Consider the following 25870-nt stretch of genomic DNA (forward strand, 5'->3'; position numbering starts at 1 on the left):
TCTGAAAAACTTAACTGTGAAAACCTGTCACCCAAAATGCATCTAAACCAAAAAGGAGGGGGACAAAGTGAGAAAACAAGATCATGACATAAATGTAAAAGTTAGGGGGGAAAACATTCCAACTTCAAAAAGCTTTGAAGAAAAATGCATATTCATGCATATCTGAGTCTTTAGAAATGAACTATTTCTGGGCACCTGAGTGGCTCAGTCACTTAAGCCTCCGACTCTTGATTTTGACTCAGGTCATGATCTCAGGGTTGTGAGGCTGAGCCCCTGTTGGGCTCCACACTGGGCGTGGAGCCTGCCTACGATTCTCTCTCTCTCTCTCTCCCTTTATCCCTCCCCATCCCCCTAAAAAAATAAGATAAAATAAATGAACTATTTCTTGGGTATTTCACATTAATGTTCGAAATTAAAATAACAAAGTCCTGGGGCGCCTGGGTGGCTCAGTCAGTTAAGCATCTGCCTTTGGCTGAGGTCATGATCTCAGGGTCCTGGGACTGAGCCCTGCATCAGGCTCCTTGCTCAGCAGGGAGTCAGTGCTTCTCCCTCTTCCTCTGACCCTCACCCCACTCCTGCGTTCTCTCACTCTCTCTCTCTCTCAAATAAATAAATAAAATCTTTTTAAAAATAATAGAAAGTCCCGTCTTCCTTATACTTGTATTTTCGTGAATTTATATGATCTACATGTGTAATATACACATAGTACTGTCTATATAGGATAATCACCTTAGCTGTTGACCTCAATTCAGAAGTTAGTACCTGCATTTATGTTAAAATTAGCAAATCTCACTGTTTTTTTTTGGCTTTAATCTTTGATGTGCTTGGAATATTATTTAATCAACAAATATTTGAGCATCTACTCTATGCCAGGCGTGTGACAAGTGTTAACAATCTTTCAATTTATCACATTAAAAAAAAAATTAGTCCTGCCCAAGCTTAACAAAATAATTCACATTTTTTTTTAAAAGTATCAATCACTTTATCCTCATTTAATAAGCTTTTTAAAATTGACACTACTTTGAATCCACACATTTGGTCTTATCTAATAATTTGTAAGCTGGTCAATTCTAACTTTACATCTTCAGCATATAAAGTTGGTATTACGAGACCAGTAATTTATTTCACACTGGGAAAATCGGGCAAGCTGGAGAGGGCTCTTTGCTTCAAAGTTGTGGTCTCTTCTTCGGACAAAATTAACTACCAAACTGAAATCAATTTGCTAATGGTAAAGTTAACAACATGTTACTGATAATCAGAAAACAGGTGTTCTAGAAATGAGATGACTTACTTAGACTGCTTAGCTGGCGTATGATAGCAGCAAGAGTACTATTGGTTACACATTCAAGTTCACTGGTAATCCCTTCAGGCAGGGCTCCCCGGCACAAGTGCCGGGGTTCGATGTTCCTCTTCACTAAAGGCATGGCTCACAATCTGAAAATTAAAAAGACATTTTTTTAAAAACGCTCATATTCACATTTCCAAAAGTTAGAGTTTTAATTCCCTTGAAAACCGATTCCTTCCCAGGAATTTTCATTACCCTTTCTACGTGAATCAACTAAATACACAACAGATGGTGAATTACTTACGTAAATTTTATCGATTTCAAAGACAGAGAGTACAATCCTACTTTTATAGAAAGATAACGTAAGCAAGATTTCCAGTAAAGTATGAATGACCTAATACATGCATTTTTACCTTCCTTTCCTCTCTAGTAAAATGAAAAGAGATAGAAAAGGCATAAGCCCAGAAGTGCTGGGGCAGAAAGGACACAGCAGCCCAAAACTGGACAAGCCTAACCAGATGAAGACACAGAACAGGCCATACCCAGGCTAAAATGGAGGAAGATGGGAAGTGAGCCCGCCTGAACCACAGAACCTCACCCACCCTCCCCAGCAAAGGCTCAGGAGAACCATGTGTCCATGAAACGGGTGGGGGGAGGATGGATCCCTAGGGGGGGATAAGCCAATGAACCAGACATACTACAAGGATCTACAAGAAGGAATATGAAAACAGGACGGCTGGCTTTTAAAAATCCATTCACAAATTCTGTCTCCCTTTCCGGGCTGCCCCCACTCCACTGCACCCAGCTGTCTTACTTTCTGGTGAATTCCAGAATTTGGACTTGAGACACAAAACATAGCTAAAGGTTAGGGGAGGAAATGCACTGAGGCCAAGAGTATTAAGTCAAAGACTAGACTGGATGTAAGACAGAGCTGCTCCCCCCACCCTCATTCCCTAGCTCGCCTCTCCACTTGGCTCCCAGAGCACTGACAGCCTGCTTTTCACTCCCCACCCCAAGAGACTGCGACATTCCTCCCAGAATGTTGGAAAAGGAAACATCTACAAACATGGACACTAAGCCAGGGATTCTCCCTATGGAAAATGCCAACCAGGTCATCCTACAGCTACACCTGCTAATAATCCCTCCCCACACAATTTCCCATCAGCTTTTGGTACCTTAGACATAAATAAGAATGGACAGTGAAAGATCACCAGACACTTCAGGACAGCCTTCCTGGCAATGTCCTGGCAATTCTTTTCACTTCTCTCCTCAAAAAGTACATTATAAATTAACATAAAATCTCAACTTTTTGTTTAAGGACGCATATACAGTTTCAAACCTACTGTTTATGCAACCAATCTACTGCTCATACAACAGTAAAAAAAATCCAATGACTGGGATTTACTGTCATTTTGACAAGATTATCATATTGCCCAAGTTGTAGGAACGGAAACAGAAAAGCCTAGGACATCGGTTAGCAGTCAAACCAGCCCTGAAATGCCAGTCTGGAATTCTTGTTATGTGAGACAAATAATATACCATTTGCTTAAACCACCGTAGTTGGGTTTCCCTTACTTGGAGTAAAACTCATTTCCAGCTGGTACGATAACTGAATGGTACACTGTATCTAAAGAACCTGGAATGTAGTAAGCATGTAATAAATGTTTGCCTTTCTTCCCCCTTTCTTTAAAATCTTTGCTCATGGATCTATAAATACTTACCGAGCACCTACCCCCTACCCAGCGGTATGGGGGGTGACAAGGACCCAGTGGGGAGTGAAAGCAGACAAGGTCCCTCCCCCAGTGGAGCTCTATTCTATGAGGAAGCAAGACATTGATCCAAACACACAGATTCATGAACTCGGGGTCAAAAAACCATTTTGGGGGGCGGGGTGCTGAGTTGTCTGCAGAGTCACGGCCAGCCTCCGGTGGATGCGGGGCATGACTGCTGACTTGAAATCTGAAGGGTGAATAAGGGTCTTGTAGTAATGTGGAGAATAAATCAACAGACGGCAAAAGTGGGAAAATCTCTGCTCAGTTATCCAATGTTTGGCTATTTCTATCTTATGTCCATGAAGGTGATAGTTCAACATACTGACCATATTTTCCGATTCAAATCCTACTTCACCCATTGACTTAGGTGCATTGCCTATAGCACTTCACTCCCCTCTCTGTGCCTCTGTTTCCCCACCTGTCAAATGGGGATTACAGCAGTACCTACCTTAGAGTGAGAATCTAATGAGTTATTAACACATACAAATCATTCAGAACAGCTGGCTTATAGTAGCATTCAAAAAATGTGACTGACCATATTCATTTTATGGTATCGTACATGTTATAATGTTAATTATTATTCCTATTATAATAAAAAAAGGAACAGTTTACTAGCTGACGATAAGGCTGGACCACAGAAAATAGATAATAATATTTGTCTAAAAATTATGTGAAAGAAGAGGGACACACTCAAGGAAGGAGTGCTAAAATATGTAAATCCTAGATCTCCACGTCTCAAGGCAAAAATATAAGATGTACTGTGAGCTGTCAGGACTTTCTGGGGGAACCCATTAAGAACAACAAGATGGTAACTAATCACAATAGCAATGAATCAGAAAACCAGACTTCATCACAAGGAAAAAAATAGCATTGACAAACTTAATAAAAGCAGAGAGTATGGGAAGAAAAATACTGAATACTCATCAACAGGGACTCACACCATGAAATCGAGAAGAAAACTGAGCAACAAAAGCCATAATGCCCACAAAGAAACACAGAGCGACACGGGGGGAGGAGTCCAGCAGCAAATGCTTCTAGAGACAGCGCAGGTAAGCTACTGAACTGGATGTTCTATAAGAATCAGAGCTCACGGGTAGTCTGCCTGTGATGCTGGTTTGTGAAACTGGCCCAAGCATGAATTCACTTTGAAAGAATTTCTCAAAAGAGGGATTTACAGGGGCGCCTGGGTGGCACAGCGGTTAAGCGTCTGCCTTCGGCTCAGGGCGTGATCCCGGCGTTGTGGGATCGAGCCCCATATCAGGCTCCTCTGCTATGAGCCTGCTTCTTCCTCTCCCACTCCCCCTGCTTGTGTTCCCTCTCTCGCTGGCTGTCTCTATCTCTGTCGAATAAATAAGTAAAATCTTTAAAAAAAAAAAAAAAAAGAGGGATTTACAATGGTTTGGGGTAAATGTAAGATTCAGGAGCTGAATGCTACACATAGAATATCCCCTCTTCTGCATTCATTTCATATTTATTCAGATAAATGGCACTCTTTTCCCCTATTTTTAGGCCTTGGACATGCCCAGAAAACTTGCCAGTACAGCACCTCCCCAGCTCACCACCCACATTTCTTTGGACCTACAATTATTCAAACGCATACAGATTTAATGATACACCTATCACACAGAGGTTCCTGCCAGCATGTCCCAGACCTGGCCACAGCTAGTTCAACTTCCTCCCCTCTTCCCCTGGACTGGGTAGTTCCCTAACATCAGATACCCCTGTCATTCACTAGGGCACAGGTGGGAGCTAGCACAGGCTGTTTGCCACACGGGAATCTCAAAAATGCACACACGACTTTCCTGACGTTCTCAGTTAGAAGGGCTCATACCCTGCTCTGATACTCTGCCCACCACTGCCAAATCCTTCAGTTTCATATTTCAGACATGCCCCTCTTGGGTCACACAGAGAACTGCTGACTTAACATGGTGGGTACCGGAAGGCCCCAGGGGTACCTGGCAGTCCCACTGAAGGTGCTAACCCAGAGGCTTGCTGAAGACGTATTAGGACACAAAAGAGAAAAGCTTCACTCTGTAGAGGTGTATTAACCATGTCTTTTACACCTGTATTCGGATACTTTGACATCTTGGAGGCAGATGGAGGTCCCTGGATTGGACAGACTGCTCCTCCCAGAATGAGCCAATTCCTAGAGTGAGCAAACTCACGCAGGAGCTCACCTTTCCTATGCAAGCCTACCAACCCAGAGCCTACGTCTCCTCTCTCGGCTCTCACACCCCAGGCCGTTGTCCGCCTGCCCTTACCATCCCAGTGCCAGGGACCAGGGAACTAGGGACAATATTATGCCCCAAAGCTGCTGTAATTATTCAGCCAATCCCAAACCTGCTTGCTCTGCCTCACCCATCCCTTCCCACAGAAACCACAATAAAGGCTCTTGCCCCCACCTCCCTCTCTCGCTCCCTCTGTCTCCAGATAGCCCTCAAACCTGGTGCTTCTCCAAGTAGCCCCCTCATGAAGTGGCATACCTCCCGTCTTGGGATCTGGAACACTTATCTTTTCACCAGCAGCCATCGCCCTATTTGTTGGCCTCACCATATGCCCCCTTTTCTGTTAATGTACTATATATTTTTTTTCAGTTGGTTAGGCATCCTTTTTTTTTTAATGTTTTTTTATTATATTATGTTAGTCACCATCCAGTACATCCCTGGTTTCTGATGCAAAGTTCGATGATTCATTAGTTGCTCATAACACCCAGTGCACCACGCAATACGTGCCCTCCTTACTACCCATCACCAGTATATTTTAAAACAACAGGGAAGTCTGGGAAGGATTCCCACGAGGCACCACGGCAGCTGTTCATCGGTGTGACCATTCCGAGCGACCTGCTGGAGTCTATGTGCCGGGTACCAGGCTAGGACTTCCTCCCAGGGTGCACTTGAAGCTTTCTGAATTCCGGGACTGAGTCTTTAAGTCCTGTGTTTTCCACACTGACTTTTACAGTTCCCCAACACAGCCTGAGCTCTGAAAAACCGTCTGCCAGTTGCACACCCACATGCGTAGACAGACACGTCTCTATCTGGCCTTCTCCTTGGGTATTCATCTGCAGTTACTACAGCATTTCAGCTCTAATTAACCCAAGCTTTCATTTCTCACGATCGTTATGCATCTACTTGGCACTCCCACACTTGTCTAAATACAAATGACAACAGAAAGAGGCCATGCTACTCTCTTCCCAATTTTAGAAAAATTGTTTCGTAGCTCCTTTTTAAAGTTCTAATTACCTAGCAATGACTTTTATGGCTTTCCAATTCAGTGCGAAGTACTCTAACACATGTATTTTTCCCCAGATGGCCTTTATTTTATCTGACACTAATCCAGTTTTGAATAAATTGAACAGCAGGGTAGAGGTAAAGGAGAAAATGTTGGGTCAGTCATTACTCTTGGAAATGCTTTGCAATGACAAAAGCAGACATGTAATGAACTAACCCAATTAGTCACCAACAAGTATGCCTCTCAACTCCCTCACTGGAAGAACTATGACCCATCCAAATCATTCTTCAAAGTTATTCCATAGGCTAAGAAAAACAGTCAAAGATTACCAGTCAAATGTTTAAGGATTATTAGAGGTTACGTAAGGTATAACTATTAAACCTGCAGTCTGTCCAACTTTTCTGGGAAATGTTTCAATTTAGAGAGAGACAACCTGGTTCATATAACCGTGAACTAGATTCCAGATGCGGCTGAAAACAGGCCAGAGCCTTTCCCTGGGAATTCGGAAGTGGGACCCCCACACCCCGCTCAGCAGCTGCTCTCTGGAACGGCAGGGATGGGTAACTCCTCCACCACAGGAAATGGAGCTCGGCAAGGTTAGTCAGCAGCACAAGATTAGAACGAAGTAACAGACAAACTGGCAAAGACAAGAGACAGACAAGGACACCCCAGCGCTTTGCCCAATCTCCCTCAGATGGCACGGCCAATGAGGAGAAGACACTTCCACCCAACCCCCACCCCATCTGCATCACACTTTCGTGGCTCTTCCGCCTTTTCTCGCTTCCTCTATTTCCTGCCACACAGGCAGATCCCCCTAACCAAATCCTCACAGGTGTGATTCCATCTTGAGGGCTACCTCTCGAGGACCCAGACGAATACAAGTGACTCTGAGAGTGGTCTGGGAGAACAAGTGCTAAGACAGGGATTTGGGACTCGTGCACACACCATTCTGCAGGCGACGAGGAGGCCGCCTGGAAGGACGGGCACGGAGAGCACTGCCACAAGACCGTGGGGCACTTGTGACAGATTTCCGTTGTAAGTGACCGGGAAACTGTCCTGGTAGAGAGAAATGCCGTGATGGGCATAATAATGCAGGCCCCTGGGAGACACAGAAGGAAGAACACCTGCAAAAACAGCAGAGTTGGCTAGTTACTGCTCGTGTGCGCTGGTGGCCTGCATAAGGGTAATGCGGTACCGAAAGCTGTTAACAAGCAGTTAATAGCTAAGTGCGGGAACCTGCGAGCCTTCCTGGTGGGTGTAAACAGGTCCTCATTATGACCTGTAATGGGACTGCAGACCTAACCGGGACAGCTCTGGAGCTCAGAATGTTCGAATGCTCAAAGCGCTCCATTATTATGCAGGTCGAGGCTGTGTCTTTCAGGGATCCTAACAACTGGAACAGGGACTTCTGGTGGATGCCCATGATGATGCGGAACCCAAACACTCCCCACCCCTGCCCACCAGGACCCTCCGGAAGTGGTCTGCATACCACTGTAGAGGCCTCCCCACCACCAGTAAGCAGGTGCCCTGCACTAGGGGCACACACCCCTCTCCAGATGTCAAGTGGGTAACCAATGCCGAGGGGTTCTGTGCTTCCATCCCTGCACCTCCGGACTCTGCAGGGCTAGGGGCCCGTGTTCCCAGAAGGGCTCATTCTTGGCAGGGGCATGGTCAGGGTCCCAGTGAACTGCACGTTCTGGCTCTGGACACTACTCTGGACTCTTTGGGCCAGGGCCCAGAAATTGAAGAGGAGTCCCCCATAAAGGCAGATGAAGCAGACTGCGACCAGGAGAAAGGGCTGTGTTTACACAAGGGGCAGAGAGGAGCATGCGTGGAGGCCAGCTGACACCCATCTTGCCCACTTCTGGGATCCAGATAACTAATTACGCACCTTACTTAGTGCGCTAATTCATGTGAGTGCACGTGTGCCCGTATACGCTGCACCCGCGGATTTCCTGGAGTAGCTAACCCATTACTGTTAACTGACTTCTCACAGTGGGGGTTTGTTCTCTGCACCTCGTTTCAGGAAAGTTGCCCTACAGGGCAATTTTGTGTTTACTTCTACTGAGACCCTGGCACAGGACTGGGGTTCTCATTTCTCACTGACAGTTCAAGGTTTTTACTAACTTCTGGAGCCCCAGGCAGATGGCAAGCCATTTCTCTAGGTTGGTGAGCAGTTTTTCTATTCAATTTTTAAGGGATTTGACAACCCTCTGAGCATCCCAGCGTTCATTCAGAGGACTCGGTTCCAGCTCGCTGCTTCAGGCTGGCCCAAGACACATTTCCCCATCCCGGGCATCATCAGAACCTAGCCTGCAGCCCCTGTTCCAGTGTCCTTCACCCTCTCGATCCCCTCAGCTTCTAACACCCATGGACGGACTGCCAATGTGTTCTTTTCAGCATGGCAATATTATTAAAAACACATAGATGGGGGGGCACGCCTGGGTGGCTCAGTTGGTTAAGTGTCTGCCTTCGGCTCAGGTCATGATCCCGGAGTCCTGGGATGGAGCCCCACAGCTCAGCAGGGAGCCTGCTTCTCCCTGGGCCCCTCCCCTGCTTGTTCTCTCACTCTCTCTCATGCTCTCTCTCTCAAATATAAAATCTAAAAAAACAAAATACATACATTGCACACAAACTCAGGCTTTAGCAAGCACTTGTAGGAGTTCACAGCAACTCGAGTAGCTCATTCACTTCATATGTGTCACTTGTGAGGGCGCTCTAAAGAACCCCCAGCCTGAGCTCTGCCTCTCCCACCATCACTGTAACGCATCACGCTTCCCTGTTTCTCTAACCCGCCCCGGTGTGGTCCTCAAACTCTGAACAATACGCGGTGACACACATCAACTGGTGACGAGGTTTCGTGAAAAACTGAAAAGGACTGGTGACGGGCAGAGGATGACCTGGATCAAGTGGGTAAAAACGGGGAAGGCAACGTTGAATATAGAACATAAACGTACACCGTACTCCGATTTATGTATTACCTTAACAAATTAATGCCGAGTCCCTGTGTGTGCTAATTACACCCTCCCTGCCTGCCTGACAGCTTGTTGAGAGGCTCACATGAAAATGTGTGTGGGGCAAAAAAAAAAAAAAAAAAGTAACATACTTATGGTATTACTTTAATTTTAACAAAAATATAACATTCATTCCTAAAATAAGATATGTAATATTTTCCCCAATTTTATTTACTGTACAATTAACCTACACCTGTTCACGATTTCCTATAGCATGAATAATTGCAATGTTTTTTCTAAGAAAGTCATAAAATCAATTCAACGAATGTTTAAAACAGTATGAAGTTCTCTGAATGTCCCTTTCCAAACCATTCCTGTCCACACCAGACCATCTGGGATGAGCAGTCATCTTAGGAATCCAAATAACTTGTGGATCTTTCCAGATCTCTTACAGTTACTGATTTTCAGGTTAATTTCATTGTATTCAGAAGACATGCTTTGTCTTAATTTGTCCAAATTTGTTGAGATTTGTCTTATGGCCTAAAAAAAGGTTTGTCTTAGTTCCACAGGTATGCCACACAGATGCATATTTGGCTGTGATGACTGATGATGATGTGATCTTCTATATTCTGAACTGATTCTTAGTAAACTTGTTCTAGGAATCGTGAGGAGGGCTGGAGCTGTCAACAATAATTGTTAGATCTGCCAATTTCTCCCTTGAGTTCTATCATTTTTTGTTTACGTATTTGGAAAGTCTGTTGTTGAGTCTATACACACATTTAAGATTATTAAGTCTTCTTGGTGAAATAACCCCAGTGTCATTATGTGATGTTCCATTTGCCCTTGGACATAATCACTGTCCCAAGTCTACTTCAGTCATATCTTCTTTTGGTCAGTGTTTATGCAATATAACTTCTTGCTTTCAACTTTAACCTGTGTCTTTATATTTAAAGTAGGTTTAAAATAGCATGTAGTTCAGTCTTGCTTTTTATCCAATCTGACAATTTCTGACTTATAATTGGTGTGTTCAGATAATTTACATTCAATGTAATGGTGATACGGTAGAATTTAAACTTTCCATCTTGCCAGTGGTTTTCTATACATCCTATCTGCTCTTTGCATTCAATACATCCCATTTGGCCTCTTTGTTTTCTTATAATTATTTTGTATTATGCCATCTTATCTCTATAACTGGCTTTTATTCACTTTTGTTTTAACTTTTTATAAAGTGGTTTCCCCAGGTCTTAAAATATATGTTTAACATATCACAGTCTACTTTCAACATAGTGTGAACACGGTAACTCTGGAAGAAGGTATTTGTTTTCTTCCTCCAACGCTGTGTCCTGTGGTTCATACATTTTACTTATGTTATAAATCCACAACACAGTTATTTTTACTTTGAACAATTATTGTACAAAGTAATTAAAAATAAAAAATATATGCTATGTTCACCATCATGTTTCACCAATTCAGGGTCTCTTCATTTCTTTGTGTAGATCCAAACTGCCATCTGGCACTTAGACTTCGTTTAACATCTCTTACAGTGCTGGTCTGGCAATAAGCTCCCCCAGCCTCTGATGGTCTGAAAACGTCTTTAAATGGCCCTTATTTAAAAAAAAATTTTTTTTAAGTAGGCTCCACACTTACCGGGGCTTGAACTCACTACTCTTGAGATCAAGACTCAGCCAGCCAGGCACCCCTTATTTTTTACAATATATTTTTTGCTGGGTACAGAAATTTGGATTGACAAGATTTGGGCTTTTTTTTTTTTTTTTGTCTTTTAGTACTTTAAAGATGTTATTCCAGTATTACTCTTATCTTTGTTCCTCCATTTGTAATGTTTCTTCTGCCTATGGCTGCCTTCAAGACTTTCCTCTTTACAGGGCGCCTGGGTGGCACAGCGGTTAAGCATCTGCCTTCAGCTCAGGGCGTGATCCTGGCGTTATGGGATCGAGCCCCACGTCAGGCTCCTCTGCTATGAGCCTGCTTCTTCCTCTCCCACTCCCCCTGCTTGTGTTCCCTCTCTTGCTGGCTGTCTCTATCTCTGTCAAATAAATAAATAAAATCTTTAAAAAAAAAAAAAAGACTTTCCTCTTTACCTTTGGTATTTTGGCAGCTTGGTTCTTGTGTTTATAGAACTGGGGGAGTGGTTCCCATTTCTTTTTATCCTGAGTGGGGTTCTCTGAAATTCTTGGATCTGTATGTATTTCATTAATTGTTTTTTTGCTTCCATTAATTCTGGATAATTCTCAGCAACTGTTTCTTCAAGTATTTCTTCTGGACAATACTTTCTTTTCCTTTTGGATTCCCAATTACATGTCTATTACACTACTGATATTGTTCCATAGTTCTTAGATGTTTTGTGCTACCCTCACAGCAGTATATATACACAGCCATATATTTACATACACATATGCATAAAGATATGTATCTATACATTATATATGTAAATATACATATATAAATATAAAAACATCTTTATCCATTCATCTATTGATGGACACTTGGGCTGCTTCCATATCTTGGCTATTGTAAATAATGCTGCAATAAACATAGGGTGCACATACTTTTTCAAATTAGTATTTTTGTTTTCTTTGGGTAAACAATTCAACACCAAGAAAACAATCCGATTAAAAACAGGCACGTGAGAAGATGCTCAACATCATTCATCTCAGGGAAATGCAAATCAAAACCACAATGAGATCTTACCTCAGCATGGCTATTATCAAAAAGACAACAAATGACAAGTGTTGGCGAAGAGATGGAGAAAAAGGAACCTGTGCACTCTTGGCGGGAATGCAAACTGGTACAGCCACTGTGGAAACAGTATGGAGGTTCCTCAAAAAGTTAAAAACAGAAATACCACGTGATCCGATAATTTCATTTTATATTGTTGACTTAAGCTTCAATTAGCTGATTCTTTCCTCGGCTATGCCCAGTTTGCTAACAAACCCAACTCATGTTTTTGTTTCCAGTAGTTTCCACTTAACTCTTTTTAAAAATAGTTTTCGTCTCTGTTGATATTTTCTACAAGTCCATGTATATTCTCCACCTTTTCTCCTACATACTTTAATACATTAATCACAGTTATTTTAGAGTCTGATAGTTCTCACTTCTGGGTTTTCTCTGAGCCTGTTCCTGTTAATAGGGTTATCTCCTGACAATGGGTTGTTTTTCTTGCCTTTTGTGGAATAATTTTTTTGCTCAATGCTGGACATCATTTGTAGAACACTAGCAACTTAGGCAAACAGTATTTCCGCCTGGAAATGAGCTTGCGTGGTCTTCCAGCATGCTATTGCTACAGAGGATTTGAATCAACCTGTTACCTAATGTAGCAGAGCATCAAAATCTCCCAGAGATGGGGTGCTGCCTACCTTGTACCTGGTGGTTGAAATGCCATATTTTTCTTAGTGTTCCTGCTCCACCCGGCAGCCCCTTCACACCTGTGTCATAAAGGAGTCCCTCTCCACACACTCACCTTCCAGCAGAGGACTGCTGTTGCTTTGCTTCTAGATGTGAGGGTCATGGTAGGGGCAGGGAAAGTTCTTGGTTCTCCTGGTCCAGCCTATATCTCAGGAAGGGCCTATGGACCTGGACCTCAGAGCAGGCCTCTTCAGCATCTGTGCCTTTCTTTCCCATGGCAGCTAACCTCTGCTTTGTATCTGTCCCTGTCTTGGCCATTAGAGTTTTCTGCTCCTCATGCAACATAAGCAGAACTCTGTTTTCTATTAGTGAAAGATTGTGGGGCGAAGAGGTTGTCCTGCTTTTGCTACTATGCTTGGTCCCAGAAGCAGATCATTGCTGGTTACAAAGGGCGGACAAAAGGGTTTCCTAGCCTTCCTCCAGAAGCAGTAATATTTACCTGGGTCCTGGGGGCTAGAGGATCTGTTGCCCTCCCAACAACTTCTGCGTCAAAGGAGGGAAGGGGCAGGATGACAGACCTTACATCCTGCCAGTCCCCCAGTACGATCATTTCCCACACGGCTGCACCACCAATGGGGTCTTGTCTAGTCTCCAGGCTTGCCACTCATCTTTCTTACAAGCATTTGGTACAGGCCTACAGAAAAGAGCTTGTGAGTGTGAACCCCCACTGGTATCTGGGCTCCTGGTTATTCTAAACAATGTGTTAACTCACATTCAACCTTTAAGAACTTATTTTAGTCACTTCAGTGGTGGTCACCTGTTCCTCCCATGCTCTGAAGAACACAAAACTTAGCTTAAGTGCCCTGCTCTCTTCAGGAGGGCTTGTTACTTTTTACAATTCAAGAAAAGTTATTACTTTATAGATCAATGGCTTCTTCTCTTTCTTACTGATGGGAGCAATGCTCATTTGCAACTTTTTACATCTTAACCGGAAGAGAAATTCTCTGCCATCATGGTAAGAACAAGATGAACATATCAGCTTCCTCTTTTGTTAAGACTTAAACTATATTAACTAAGACTAACTATATTAACTATATTAAGACTAACTATATTAACGAAGGGAAAAGAAAGCAAACTGATATTCTTGAGGATTGAACATTTGAATGTACTCTAAGTACCTGCATGCACAGACCCCAGAGTGAGCAAACTAGTTTGGAAAAGAAAGGAATAACACTTAGTATGGATAATTAGTACGGATAATACATCGCTTTCGTGCATGGACTATACTGCAATGGGCAGTATGAATTAAACTGAACTCCCCAACTGTGATCATTCCCCAGCATATACTGCAATTGTAAGAAGGGCAGACTGGATGCAGAGTAACTTATATTAACTGCATTAAATCTTTATGACATATTTTTAAACTACATTACTGATAGAGAAAATTGAGTGTACAAAATCGAATGAATAGATTTGGGGATGGGTTTCTTTCTCCACTCTGCAGCATAAAGACCATCCTGTGAGTTCTGAGAGTATGCACAGCCTGCAGAACCTGACAGTGTTAATGATTCTGCCTTTTCTATTCTTGATGCGCTGGTAACCTTTGCTCTGATTGCCACGTGCCAGGCAGAGTGCCGTGCAAGGCAGGACTAAATCACGCGATACGTACTATATTACACACACGGAACTAAACGTGTGCACATGTGTTGACTTCTACGTGCGAGTTTTATACTCAAGAGTGACCCAAGCAGAAGTGGCCCTGGCCCCACACTCATACGGAACTGAGTGACACAGGGCTGACAAGCCCTTGCTCCGACTTCCCACCATACTTCCCAGCAGGTCCTTTTTATTTTGAAGGGCAAGGGCCATGTCTGCATACCCCAGTCTCGTGGAACACTGCCTGCCTACGGACATTGCCCAGGAGATATTCGCCACTGATATTACATTCCCACAGCCAAAGGAAGAGCCTAGGATTCCTCAACTCCCAACCAGTTACATTATCTTCTAGAGCTGCACTGCCTCGCCTCCTCTTTTAGCTAAGCTTTAGATCAAAGCTGGGAAGGGTGGGGGGAAACTGGGTGAGATTTAATCAACAGCGTTTCACTGGGATAAATGACTTCATTTTGCTCTTCAGAACAAGGTCTGTATGTTTCCACATGATGAGACACAGAAAGGTACAGTGAAATAACGCTGGATTAGGAACAGGGGGACCTGGCTTGTAGTCCCAGTTCTGTCACTAACACCACATGATTCTGTGCAAGTTTCATAATCAAGGTGGGCCTCAGTTTCCTCTTAAGAAAAACAGATTTGCTCCCTCCATTCCCTCCAGCTCTGATATGCTTTGTTTTGTCCTTTCACAGTTAGATATTCCACTGCCTTTCAGACACTACCATATTGGAGTCATAGGCTCTCCAAACACTTGGTGCATTTTTATTATTCTTTAGAGTAGACAAAAATAAGACACAATCCATTTATAGGTGCCTGGGTGGTTCACTCGGTTAAGCATCTGCCTTTGGCTCAGGTCATGATCCCAGGGTCCTGGGATCAAGTCCCGCATTGGGCTCCCTGCTCAGCGGGGAGTTCTGCTTCTCCCTCTCCCCCTGCTCATTCTCTCTCTCTCTCTCTCTCTCACAAAAATAAATAAAATCTTTTAAAAAAAAGACATAATCCCTTAACTCAAGGAATTAATTGTTTAGTGAGACACAGACATATAAATTAAGTTACAACCCAGTGTGACAAGTACTACATTGTAGGTATTTCTCATACCTGGGAAATTAAATTAAATTAAATTTAATTAGAAAGACTCAGTGGTGGGTGGGGGAGGGCGACATGGCATCACAGACCCTGCAGCACCGTACCTGGCACATGGGAGCTGCTAACTCATTAAGCAGAGCAGATGGGAGAATGGAGGTCCTTATTCAAGGTTTACGGGAAGCATTCCATTACTTTTAAAAACTGCTAAGCAGCCTCAATAACTAAGCAAGTATCCCAGGGAAAAACAGCAGATTCATGTCTGCAGAATAATGTGATATACCTGAAATCTGTCCAGTACCTATTTTTGGAGGGCATTCTGAGATAAGAAGTGATCATTTGCCTTTTGTGGGCTACAAAAAAGCACCGAAAGACACTTCAGGTGGAAGCTGATATGTGGGTCTAACTGAAAAGGCAGAGATTAGATGTCTAGGTTGAGATTTCTCCCCACCCAGGTTTTCCCTATTGGCTCCTGTCTTGCAGTTTCTCTGCTGAGGGGAGAAACCTCAAAGCCAGTATAAGTGACAAAAAGCAATCTGTCATAAGTGAGAATATAGAGAAGCAGAGTGGGGATCTTGGCAAAGAACGATCACTAAGAACAATCCTTGGGCCTCTTTCCTCCACTCTTCTCTCCTGGGTATCATAGGGGAGGGTGATGAGTGCTCAAAAAAAAAAAAAAAAAAAGCTTCTGTTCTGAAACCTTCCACCATTTATTTCTACTTATCTGAACTTACCTAAATTGATTCTTATGCTTCTTTAGTCTGGATTGTTTATTTAAATAAATTACTAAGTTCTTATTAGATGTGAAATGTTTTAAAAATATATTCATCTTCTGTTTCCAAGTCCCTTTATAAGGCCCTGCTGTCCATATAACCAGATACTCGTGCTATCTGACACTACAGAATATATTTTATATTTGAGCATACATCTGTTTTCTGTTTCTTTGTTGTGCATTCAGATTCATCCTGATGCATATTACTACTCTAGGAACCTTGAAGATGCTTTGGGAGGAACTATTTTCCTTCCCTGTTTTGACCAGCCAGACAAAACCAGCTATTTAATAAAATAAACTTTTTTAGATAAATGGAATCTGGGAGATTTAGACTAACTTCTTCATTTTATAGTCAGAGATCAAGACAAAGAGATCACAAATCACCCCCATTATGGAGATTTGCCAAGGACCGACGAGGCATCAGAAGCTCAATCTCTGGGGTGCCTGGGTGGCTCAGTCGTTAAGCCTCTGCCTTCGGCTCAGGGCATGATCCTGGCGTTCTGGGATCGAGCCCCGCATCAGGCTCCTCCGCTGGGAGCCTGCTTCTTCCTCTCCCACTCCCCCTGTTTGTGTTCCCTCTCTCGCTGGCTGTCTCTCTCTCTGTCAAATAAATAAAATCTTCAAAAAAAAAAAAAAAAAAAGAAACATTAAAAAAAAAAAGCAGCTCAATCTCTGACTTGGCTGGTGCTCTGCCCACCACATTCCCATTTGTAAATGTTCCCCCATAAGCCACATTTGTAAATACGCCAACAAGCCAAGGCTACTTCATTTCTGTGTTTTGTCATTATATAAAGGCAGCCAAGGTGGCACAAACTCTCTGCCTTGGTATCCAAGTAAGCCTTGACTTCTCCTACCATGCTTCTAATTCCCGCTCCTTCCCGCTACCCTCCCAACACCGAAACCAGGCACCTGCCCATCTGCCATGAGTGGTCAACTCCAACCAGGAATGGAAGAAGCTGATCTACATTTCCAAAGTTCCGTTTATAGAAGATATCTTATTATTGTACTAAATAGGTGGTTTTGTCTGGTCCCCCAACTCCCAACGCTGTCTTGTTGCTGTATGCATAAGCATTAGATTTCTTAATCTTACTCTGTTTTGTATTTTTGATACACATGAGTTTTTATAAGTGGCTGGCTTTCGGTTAACCATTCTTGAAAGCCAGGTATTCATGTCCTATCCTACTTCTCAGGCCAGGGAAGCATTCCACCTACATCTCTGCTGAGCATGATTCAGTATGACACCTGGTTACTCAAATTCCACGTGACATCGGCCAGAAAGTTGTGTGCCGAAGACGAGGAGTATATACCCAGTTTCTAAGATGAATCAGAGAAATGCTGTTGTGTGTGGGTACGGTAAGGAAAACTGCAGTTCAACACAATCTTTAGGACAAGAGAAAGGGACCATCTCCTTTTCCTTGACTTGGTTATAGGTAACTTACTGTTCTTTAGGCCCTAGCAATACTAAGTAAATCTCTCAATCAAAATGAGACATTTGTTAAGAACTAGGTTGTGTGTGTGTGTGTGTGTGTGTGTGTGTGTGTGTTGTTATTAACTGTTTATAGGAAATCATTTCAAAAGCTATATAATTTGAACAGGAAGACTAAAGAAAGAGAAACAAGTCTAGGTGAGGAGTATAAAAGAACACCTTGTCTAGGCTTCTCCTTAAGCTTCAAATCCCCCGAAATGACAAAAAAAGATCTACACTTAAAATATACGCAATAACATGAGAGAGCTATAAATGATACTCTCCAAAAGTTAAAAAGCAGAAGGGTCAGATTAAAGGACATAATAAGCCAAACAGGATAGACAGAATGTGGCCATCGTGTATGTGGCTGGAGAACCATAATGTGGCCATCAGCATGTGTGGCTGGAAGACCTACACAATTCACATCAGAAAAATACAAATAGCAACCAACCCAGAGAGAAGAAGATGCCCCATCTCCCTAGCAATCAGAATAGTGGAACCGCGAGAAATACTATTTTTCTCCCTTACCATATTGGGAAAATTTAAGTGTGTCTATCAAGTCTTAGAAAGGTAAATAGTAGTTAGTTGATGGATGTGTAAATAATGGCAAATTGTCTTTCCAAAGGATTATATTTAATAAAACTAAGAATATCATATCCTTGACCTACCATTTCTGCCTCTTATTCTTCTCAGAGAAACACTTCACTTCTGCACAAGGATTCACGTACAATAATGTTCACTGCATCACTGCTGGAGTGAAAAACTGGAAATGACTACTAGAAGGAAAGGCAGCTGTCAAAAGCAACAAGGTAAATATGTATGCAGTGATCTCTAAAATATGGTGATGAATGAAAAAAGCAAGGTTCACAATAACAGTACAGCATTTGTGTAAAAGTGACTACATATTTCCCTTATTTGTGTGTATACAGATAAGGCTACCAAAGGTCTAAAAGAAAACTTCCCAAGTTCGTAACAGCGATTACCTCTATGGGGATGGATGGACGTGAGAGTCAAAGAGCACTTTAATCTCAAATGCGTTCCCAGTTTTCAAAAAAAAAGAATATATTCAGGCATTACATGTGTAATTATTGTTTTAACTTAGTGCAAACAACTAAAAAATACTTGATGTATCAATAACAAACTATTACAGAAAAAAACTGTAATAAACTCAGCAGTGGGCAGGAAATGGCTTTTAAAAATTTTTTAATGAAATAAAAAGCACTAATAGTGGCCTTATGAATAATTTCAATGAATGTTTATGGGTGAACCCATCTACTAATATAATAGCTAAGACTTACATAATGTGCCAGGCATTATTATGTGTTTTAAATATACTAACTCATTTAATTCTTACAAACTGAGGTAGAAACTATTTATTAATACTTCCCTTTTGCAGAGAAGAAATTGAAGCAACAAGAGTTAGGTAGACTTGACCAACACCTCATAACAGTTTATGGCAAAGCCTAAATTCAAAGCCAGGCAGTATGGACCCAGCGTCACTGTTTTTACCCACTACAGTTGACCCTTGAGCAACATGAGGGTTAGGGGCCTCACCACCTCCTGCAATGCCAGAAATTGGCATACAACTTTGGACTCCCCAAAAACTTAATGACTAAGAGCCTACTGTTGACCAGAAGCCTTACCAATAACATAAAGTCAACTAACATACTTTGTATGTTGTATTATAAACTGTATTCTTACAATAAAGTGAGCATGAGAAAAGAAAATATTAAAAAGTCAAAAGGAAGAGAAAATACATTTAAAGTACTCTACGATATAAAAAAAAAAAAATCACACAGAAGTGGACGCATGCAGTTCAAACCTGTGTGATTCAAAGATCAACTGCACACAAGTCTGTTTGAAAAAAAAAAAAAGCAACACACAAACTCAGTTTTTAGAAACAAAAGCCACATCCAAAACAAAATAGGCAGGAAGGCTGAAAATGAAGGAACTACAAAAATACACCAGGTCAATGTTAACACAAAAGGGGGCAGGTACAGCAGTGTTACCATAAGACACGAGAGACACTCAAGTGAAAAGCAGTAAAATAAATGAAGGCGAATGCACGTTTCACACTGTGAACTTTTATTATCCTTTTTTTGCTACATGACGCCAGCATACTTCTTTCAGAAACCAAAAAAATTTGTATTTTGAACTATATAATTAGCAAATTTTAACTGATAGTACTTTAAAAATCTGTGCATAACAATGTAAAAATGTATTCTTTTCAAACACATACGAAAACATTGGCCATGAATTAAGTAACACCAAAAAAAGTGAATGAATTTCAAAAAATCGAAATCACACAGTAAGCACAGTGAATTAAATTAAAAATAAACAACATTTAGTAACTGGGGGATGTTGGTAAGTCTGTCTCCAAGGTTTCCATCTTTGATTCTGAACCCCTGCTGTGGCTTCTGACAAGGAATCTGGGGTACTTGAGGCCAGGCCAACGACACTGGTCAACACTAGAATGGCAGATCTCCAGACTCAAGAAACAACGCACTGACCATCCTAGAGTCAACAAACACATTTGATAATTAAAAATCATTTCTGCCCTGAAGAGAGGGCTATACACCCTGGAAGGGATTAACTCGTGTACAGATGAGAAGCTGGTCCTAAGGAAAGAGAATACAGACCAAATATGTTGACATAAAGGGGAAGAAGAGGTAGAAAAAAAGTGAAGGGGATGTCAAGAAGGTCATGTCTCTCGGAAGGGCAGACTGGGGAAAGTGCCAAAAATAATATAAATGAATCCTGCATCACTCCCCAAAGTTACATTCTGGAATAAAAGGGAAAAAATTGCTAATAAAATGGACAGAAGTACAAACCACATATCTAGTAAAGGTCTTATATGCAGAATACATAAGAACCTTCAAAACTCAGTAATAAAGCAAACTATTCAATTAAATATACAGGCAAAAGTTTTGAACAGATACTTCACAGAGGACAGACTGATGGTAAATGAAGTGCCTGAAAGATGCTCAACACCATTCATGGTGAAGGAGGTGCAAATTAAAACCACAACGAGATACCACCACATACCCATGAGAATGGCCAACCTTAGAAAGACCAACCATACCAAGTGCTGGTAGGGATGTGGAGCAACTGGAACGCTCACACCCTGCTGAAGAAAACGGAAAATAACACAATTGCTTTTGAAAACAGTTTGGCAGTTTCTTAAAAAGTTAAACACACTTATCATATGATCCAGCCATTCCACTCCTAGGTCTTTATGCAAAAGAAATAAAAGCATAAGCCCACATGCAGATTTGCACATTAATGTTCATACAGCTTTACTTATAGTAGCCACAATGAGCCAAAAATAGAAACAATCCCCAAAATCCACCAACAGATGAATAAACTCCACTAATCAGCAATAACATGGGATGAATTATTGATACATGTAACAACATGAATGAATCTCAAGATAATTATGCTGAATAAAAACCAGACCAAAAAAGAATATATACTGTATAAAGAGTATATTCCTTTTACTTAACTGTGATACTGTGATTTATTATAATAAGAAATATATATATTTGGCTTTCATCCCCATTTCCGGCACAGAGCTTCTAAAATCCTGGGAATTTCATAAGTGATAAGAACTATGATTTTGGTATTCATAACAAATCCCTCTCAACCTTACCTGAGTATGTTACTGAGGTGATTTTAGGAAAGCCACTAAGGATGGGGCTGGTTGTCAGGGGAACCTACCATGTGATTTAGAGGGTTGGAACTTTCAGTCCCACCCACCCCCAAATTTGGGGAAGAGGGAAGGACTTGATTGAGTTCAATCACCACAGGCCAATGATTTAATCAATCATACCTATGTAATAAAGTCTCCATAAAAACCCAAAAGAACAGAGTTTCCAGGTTGGTGAGCCAGAATGCATTCATATGTTGGAAGAGTGATGTATCCCAAATTCCATGGGGACAAAAGCTCATGTGTTCTGCCAGACCTCTGGCTGTTCAACCGTATCCTTTACAATCTTGTAATAAACTAGTAATCTAGTAAGCAAACTGGTGTCCAGAGTTCTGTAAACCACTCAGGCTAATCAATAAAACCCAGGAAGGGGGTTGTGGGAACTCCCAATTTAGAGCCAGTCAGTCGGAAGCACAGGGAACAGTCTGGGCTTGAGAATGAAGTTGGGCAGGCTGTGGAGGAGGGGGCAGTCTTATGCCACAGAACCCTTAACTTGGGGGACCCGATGCTGTCTCCAGGGAGATAAATTGCAGAACTGAGTTAAACTGCAGGACACCCAGCTGCTGTCAAATTGCCTGATGTGTGGAAAACCCACACATCTGGTGTCAGAAGTAGTGTTATATGAAGGACTTACAGTACAGGAGACACATCACAGAGTGTTCTTCCTTTACAATAACATTCTCAGAAATGCAACCTAACCTACAGAGACGGAAAGCAGATCAGTGGTGGCCCTGGAGGTAGGGAACAGACAGGAGGGAGGGATGACAAAGGGCCATGAGGAAACTTCTGTGGGTAACACAATCAGTTTCTTGTTGATGGTGATGGTTTCATGAGTGTGTGCACATGTCAGAACTGATCAGACTACGCATTTTAAATATTCACAGTTTACTGCATGTCAATCATGCCTCCATAAGACTTCAAAAAATGGATAGTAGAGATGGATAAGAAATGAGGACAGAAAATTAACTGGGAGATGACTCACATTTCATTACTCCTTAGATTCTAACATGATGGCCTAGCCGAGATGACTCTACTGTGAGCCGCAGACACAGGACTAAGTATCAAAGGTGGAAGAAACAGACATACAAGATAAATTTAGCACTGAGACGGGCCACCCCTCCAAGAGTACTTACAAAGGGCCAGGTAGTGGCATCATAAACAGAAATGAGCTCAGCTCCTTAAGGCAAGTTTTCCTCCCACACAATTCCCTCACCCCAAGGGGCTCTGAACCCACCAACCTCATCAGGGAGTGTGCTACCAGAAACAGTCTTCCAGCACACGGAAGCAGATGGAGCAGCAAGTGGAAACCCCTGTTCCCCAACAGCTGAGGCCTGGAGGAGCCACGTTAAGTCCCACTAAACCCAAGTCCTTACAGCAGCCATCGCATGCACCCGCCTGCTTGCCTGAAAGGGCTGCGAGGAGAAGGCTCACCTGGAGACCCATGGAACACCACAAAGTGGAACACAGACGCTACATGTTACTCCTATTAAACAAACAAATGCTCACTTGACAAATTAAAAAAAACTGAACTCCCTCCCTTTTCACTTTTATTGGACAGTGAGAGGAAGAAGCCATTAATCAGCACCACATTGTGATGAACATGAAAAGCTCCTATGCTGGTTACCACAATATTATTACTTCTAATCCACACGAAGTATTTGTTAAATTAATGCCCTTTTGAACAAAACCCAAATCATCAGCTCCTCATTCAAGGTGTAACAAACATGATAACTAGACACATTTTACAAACAGAGTGTTAAATTAAGCTAAAAGGCATTGTTTTTATAATACAAAATACGTCAATAAACACTCAGAAGATAAAAACATCAACAGCATTTTAACAGCTCTGTCAGATACCAGAGTCTTATAACATTTCTCCAACTAAGATCCTCTATTAGTATCACCATTTGAGCACCCACTGTCTGCTTGAAGCTCTGAGTATTATTTTTAATGTTTTCAGCAGCTCATCAAGATTATCCTCCTTTCAGAGATGAGGGAAATGAGGATCAAGGATTTAAGTGATTTTGCTCAAAAGCTTAAGCCTGTATGTTTTTAGCATTTGAATCCAAGATTTTCTATTAACGCCTAAACTTACACTCCCTCTACTATACCATACGCTGCCATACCTAGTATCTAGCACCAACTGATACGGTCAATAACATGTCCAGCTGACCCTTGAAAGACATGGGTTCCAACTGCACAGGTCCACTTATAAGTGTATTTTTTTCTATTAATATAGTACAGTACTGTAAATGTATTTTCTCTTCCTTATGGTTTTCTTAGTAACATCTTCTTTTCTCTACTTTACTGTAAGAACACAGTATACATTACACATAATATACAAAATACATGTTAATCGGCTGTTCATATTATTGGTAAGGCTTCTAGTCCAGGCTATCAGTAGTTAAATTTTGGGGGAGTCAAACACTGTAAGTGGATTTGACTGTGTGGGGGTTGGCGACCACTGCACTGTTCAAGGGTCAACTGCAATTAAAAGGGAAATGCACACAACTATTAAACTATATATTTGTTTACATTTGTAAGCATTCAACTGGGACTGAGAAGCTATTTGACTATGAGAGATTTAGGAATGATTCCAGTAACACCATCTCAAGACACATTGTCTTGCCACACAATTATCCCAGGCAACTGGGACATGGACTCAGGGTTTCCTCCATTCTTACCTGCCAAACATCATAAAAATATGTATATGGAAATTACTTAGCAGAAATCAATAGGCATAATATGTGGCTTACATTATACAGAACATGTCAATGTATTCTAAGATATAGACAACAAGCATATGAAAGAACTTTAATTCATCCAATGATACATGATGGTTATAATAGATTTAACAAGTAACTTTGTATGCCCTCTTAGAATTTAAAAGGACATCTTAGCATTGTTTCAAATAGCCTCTTTCTTTAAATCAAAAAACAAGAGCTATTTAATGAACTTTCAACCAATGTATAACTTTTAAGTACTATACAAAGTTTTCTGGTTATATTAGCAGAAAGAAGAAATGCTGAACTAAGACTCTCCCAACAGATTATGCTGACTTTTAACTTTAGAGAAAACAGTAACTTAAACCCACAAGTCATATAAATGTGGCCTTGCTCTTACAATTTTCAGATCATAACCACAGAAACCAAAATGTAGAATACTGTCTAAAGACATTCAACATTCATTCCCACCTCCACTGTCTCCTTCCCTATATCAGAAACTAAAAGACTAAAAGCTCACTTCTCAGATCCCTTGCCATGGGACTTTAATTTTTTCTTCTTTCTGTAGTCTATATGCCTTTTCTTTCTTTTTTTGCTTTACTGCACTGACCAGGACGATTCTGAGTAAGAATGGTGAGTGACCATCCTTCCTCATTCCCAATGTCAGGCAAAAACATGGAGTCTTTCACCAATAATTGTAATTACTAGCTGTAGGTCTTTCATAGACACCTCTTACCAAGTTGAGAAAGCTCCTCCTTTTCTGAGTTTTTATCATGAATAAATGATGAATACTGTTAAATGCTCTTTCTACACCTATTGAGATGATCTCATACAGGTTTGAAGAATTCTGTGTAGTTTGTTGATATTATGAATTACATGACTGATTTTCAAATGAAAAACCAATCCTGCATTTCTGGAATAAATGGCACTTTAGCATGATGTATTATACTTTTTATATAAACTGTATTCAAATTGCTAGTATTTTGTTGAGAAATACCTTTGTTTTTTTTTTAATATCAGAGTAATAATGGCCTCCTAAAATAAATTAGTGTTCTCTTCCTTCTACTTTCTGAAGATTTTGTCTATAATTGGTTTTAGCTCTTTCTTAATAAGTTGGTAGAATTCACCAGTGAGTCCATTTGGGCTTAGAGCTTTTTTTGGGGGGGGGGGAGGATTTTTAACTACAAATTCAATTTCTTGAATAAAGAGCTATGCATGTTATCCATTCCTTCTAAAAGGATTTTTTTTAGAATGTGATAATTTCAAAATATTTGGAGATTTCACAGACAATCTGATACTGATTTCTAGCTTAGTATCATGATAGTCAAAACACATACATATTCCTGAAAAATTACCTGTAAAGTATGGAAATCAAATTAAATACCTTGCGACTTTGATGAAATCTGTCCATTTACCTAAGTTATCATAATATTCCCTTTAACTTCCTTTCATAGAATCTATATTGATAGTCTCTCTTTTCTGATATTAGACATTTTGCCTTCTCTTTTTTTTCCCGATTAGTGCAAACACAAGTTGATCAATTTTATTGATTTCATAAAGAAACTCAGCTTTTGGTATCACTGATTTTTTTTCCTACAGTTTTTCTGTTTCCTATCTCAATGACTTCCACTCATATCTTTGGTAACTTCTCTGTTCTGGGTTTAATTTGCTCTTCGCCCTCTAATTTCTTAAGGTGAAGGTTTAGATTGTTTCAAAACTTCTGTTTCCTATTATAAGAGTTTAACACTATAAATTTCCCCTGGAAGTACTGCTTTAGGTGCATCCCATATATTTGGATATGTTGTATTTTCATTTTCATTCCATTCCAAATATTTTCTAATTTCCCTTGTG

The 25870-nt window shown here is 41.2% G+C and overlaps 1 protein-coding gene across 4 annotated transcripts in view; it reads right to left on the reverse strand.

Moving 5' to 3' along the window:
* WASF3 (WASP family member 3) overlaps nucleotides 1-25870 on the reverse strand; it is a 124126-nt gene that overhangs the window by 40708 nt on the left and 57548 nt on the right. For 3 of the 4 annotated variants that reach the window (XM_045797070.2, XM_045797069.2, XM_087865227.1), the window contains exon 3: nucleotides 1292-1434. In XM_045797070.2, coding sequence (XP_045653026.1) covers nucleotides 1292-1424 — 133 coding nt within the window. In that variant the 5' untranslated portion in view covers nucleotides 1425-1434. Of the gene's footprint in view, nucleotides 1-1291; nucleotides 1435-18258; nucleotides 18351-25870 lie in introns of those variants that run through there. The other variant, XM_087865228.1, reaches the window with a different exon arrangement.

This window comes from Ursus americanus, chromosome 10 (genome assembly GCF_024610735.1).
Source record: "Ursus americanus isolate L20-20 chromosome 10, mUrsAme1.1.p, whole genome shotgun sequence".
Lineage (NCBI taxonomy): Eukaryota > Metazoa > Chordata > Mammalia > Carnivora > Ursidae > Ursus > Ursus americanus.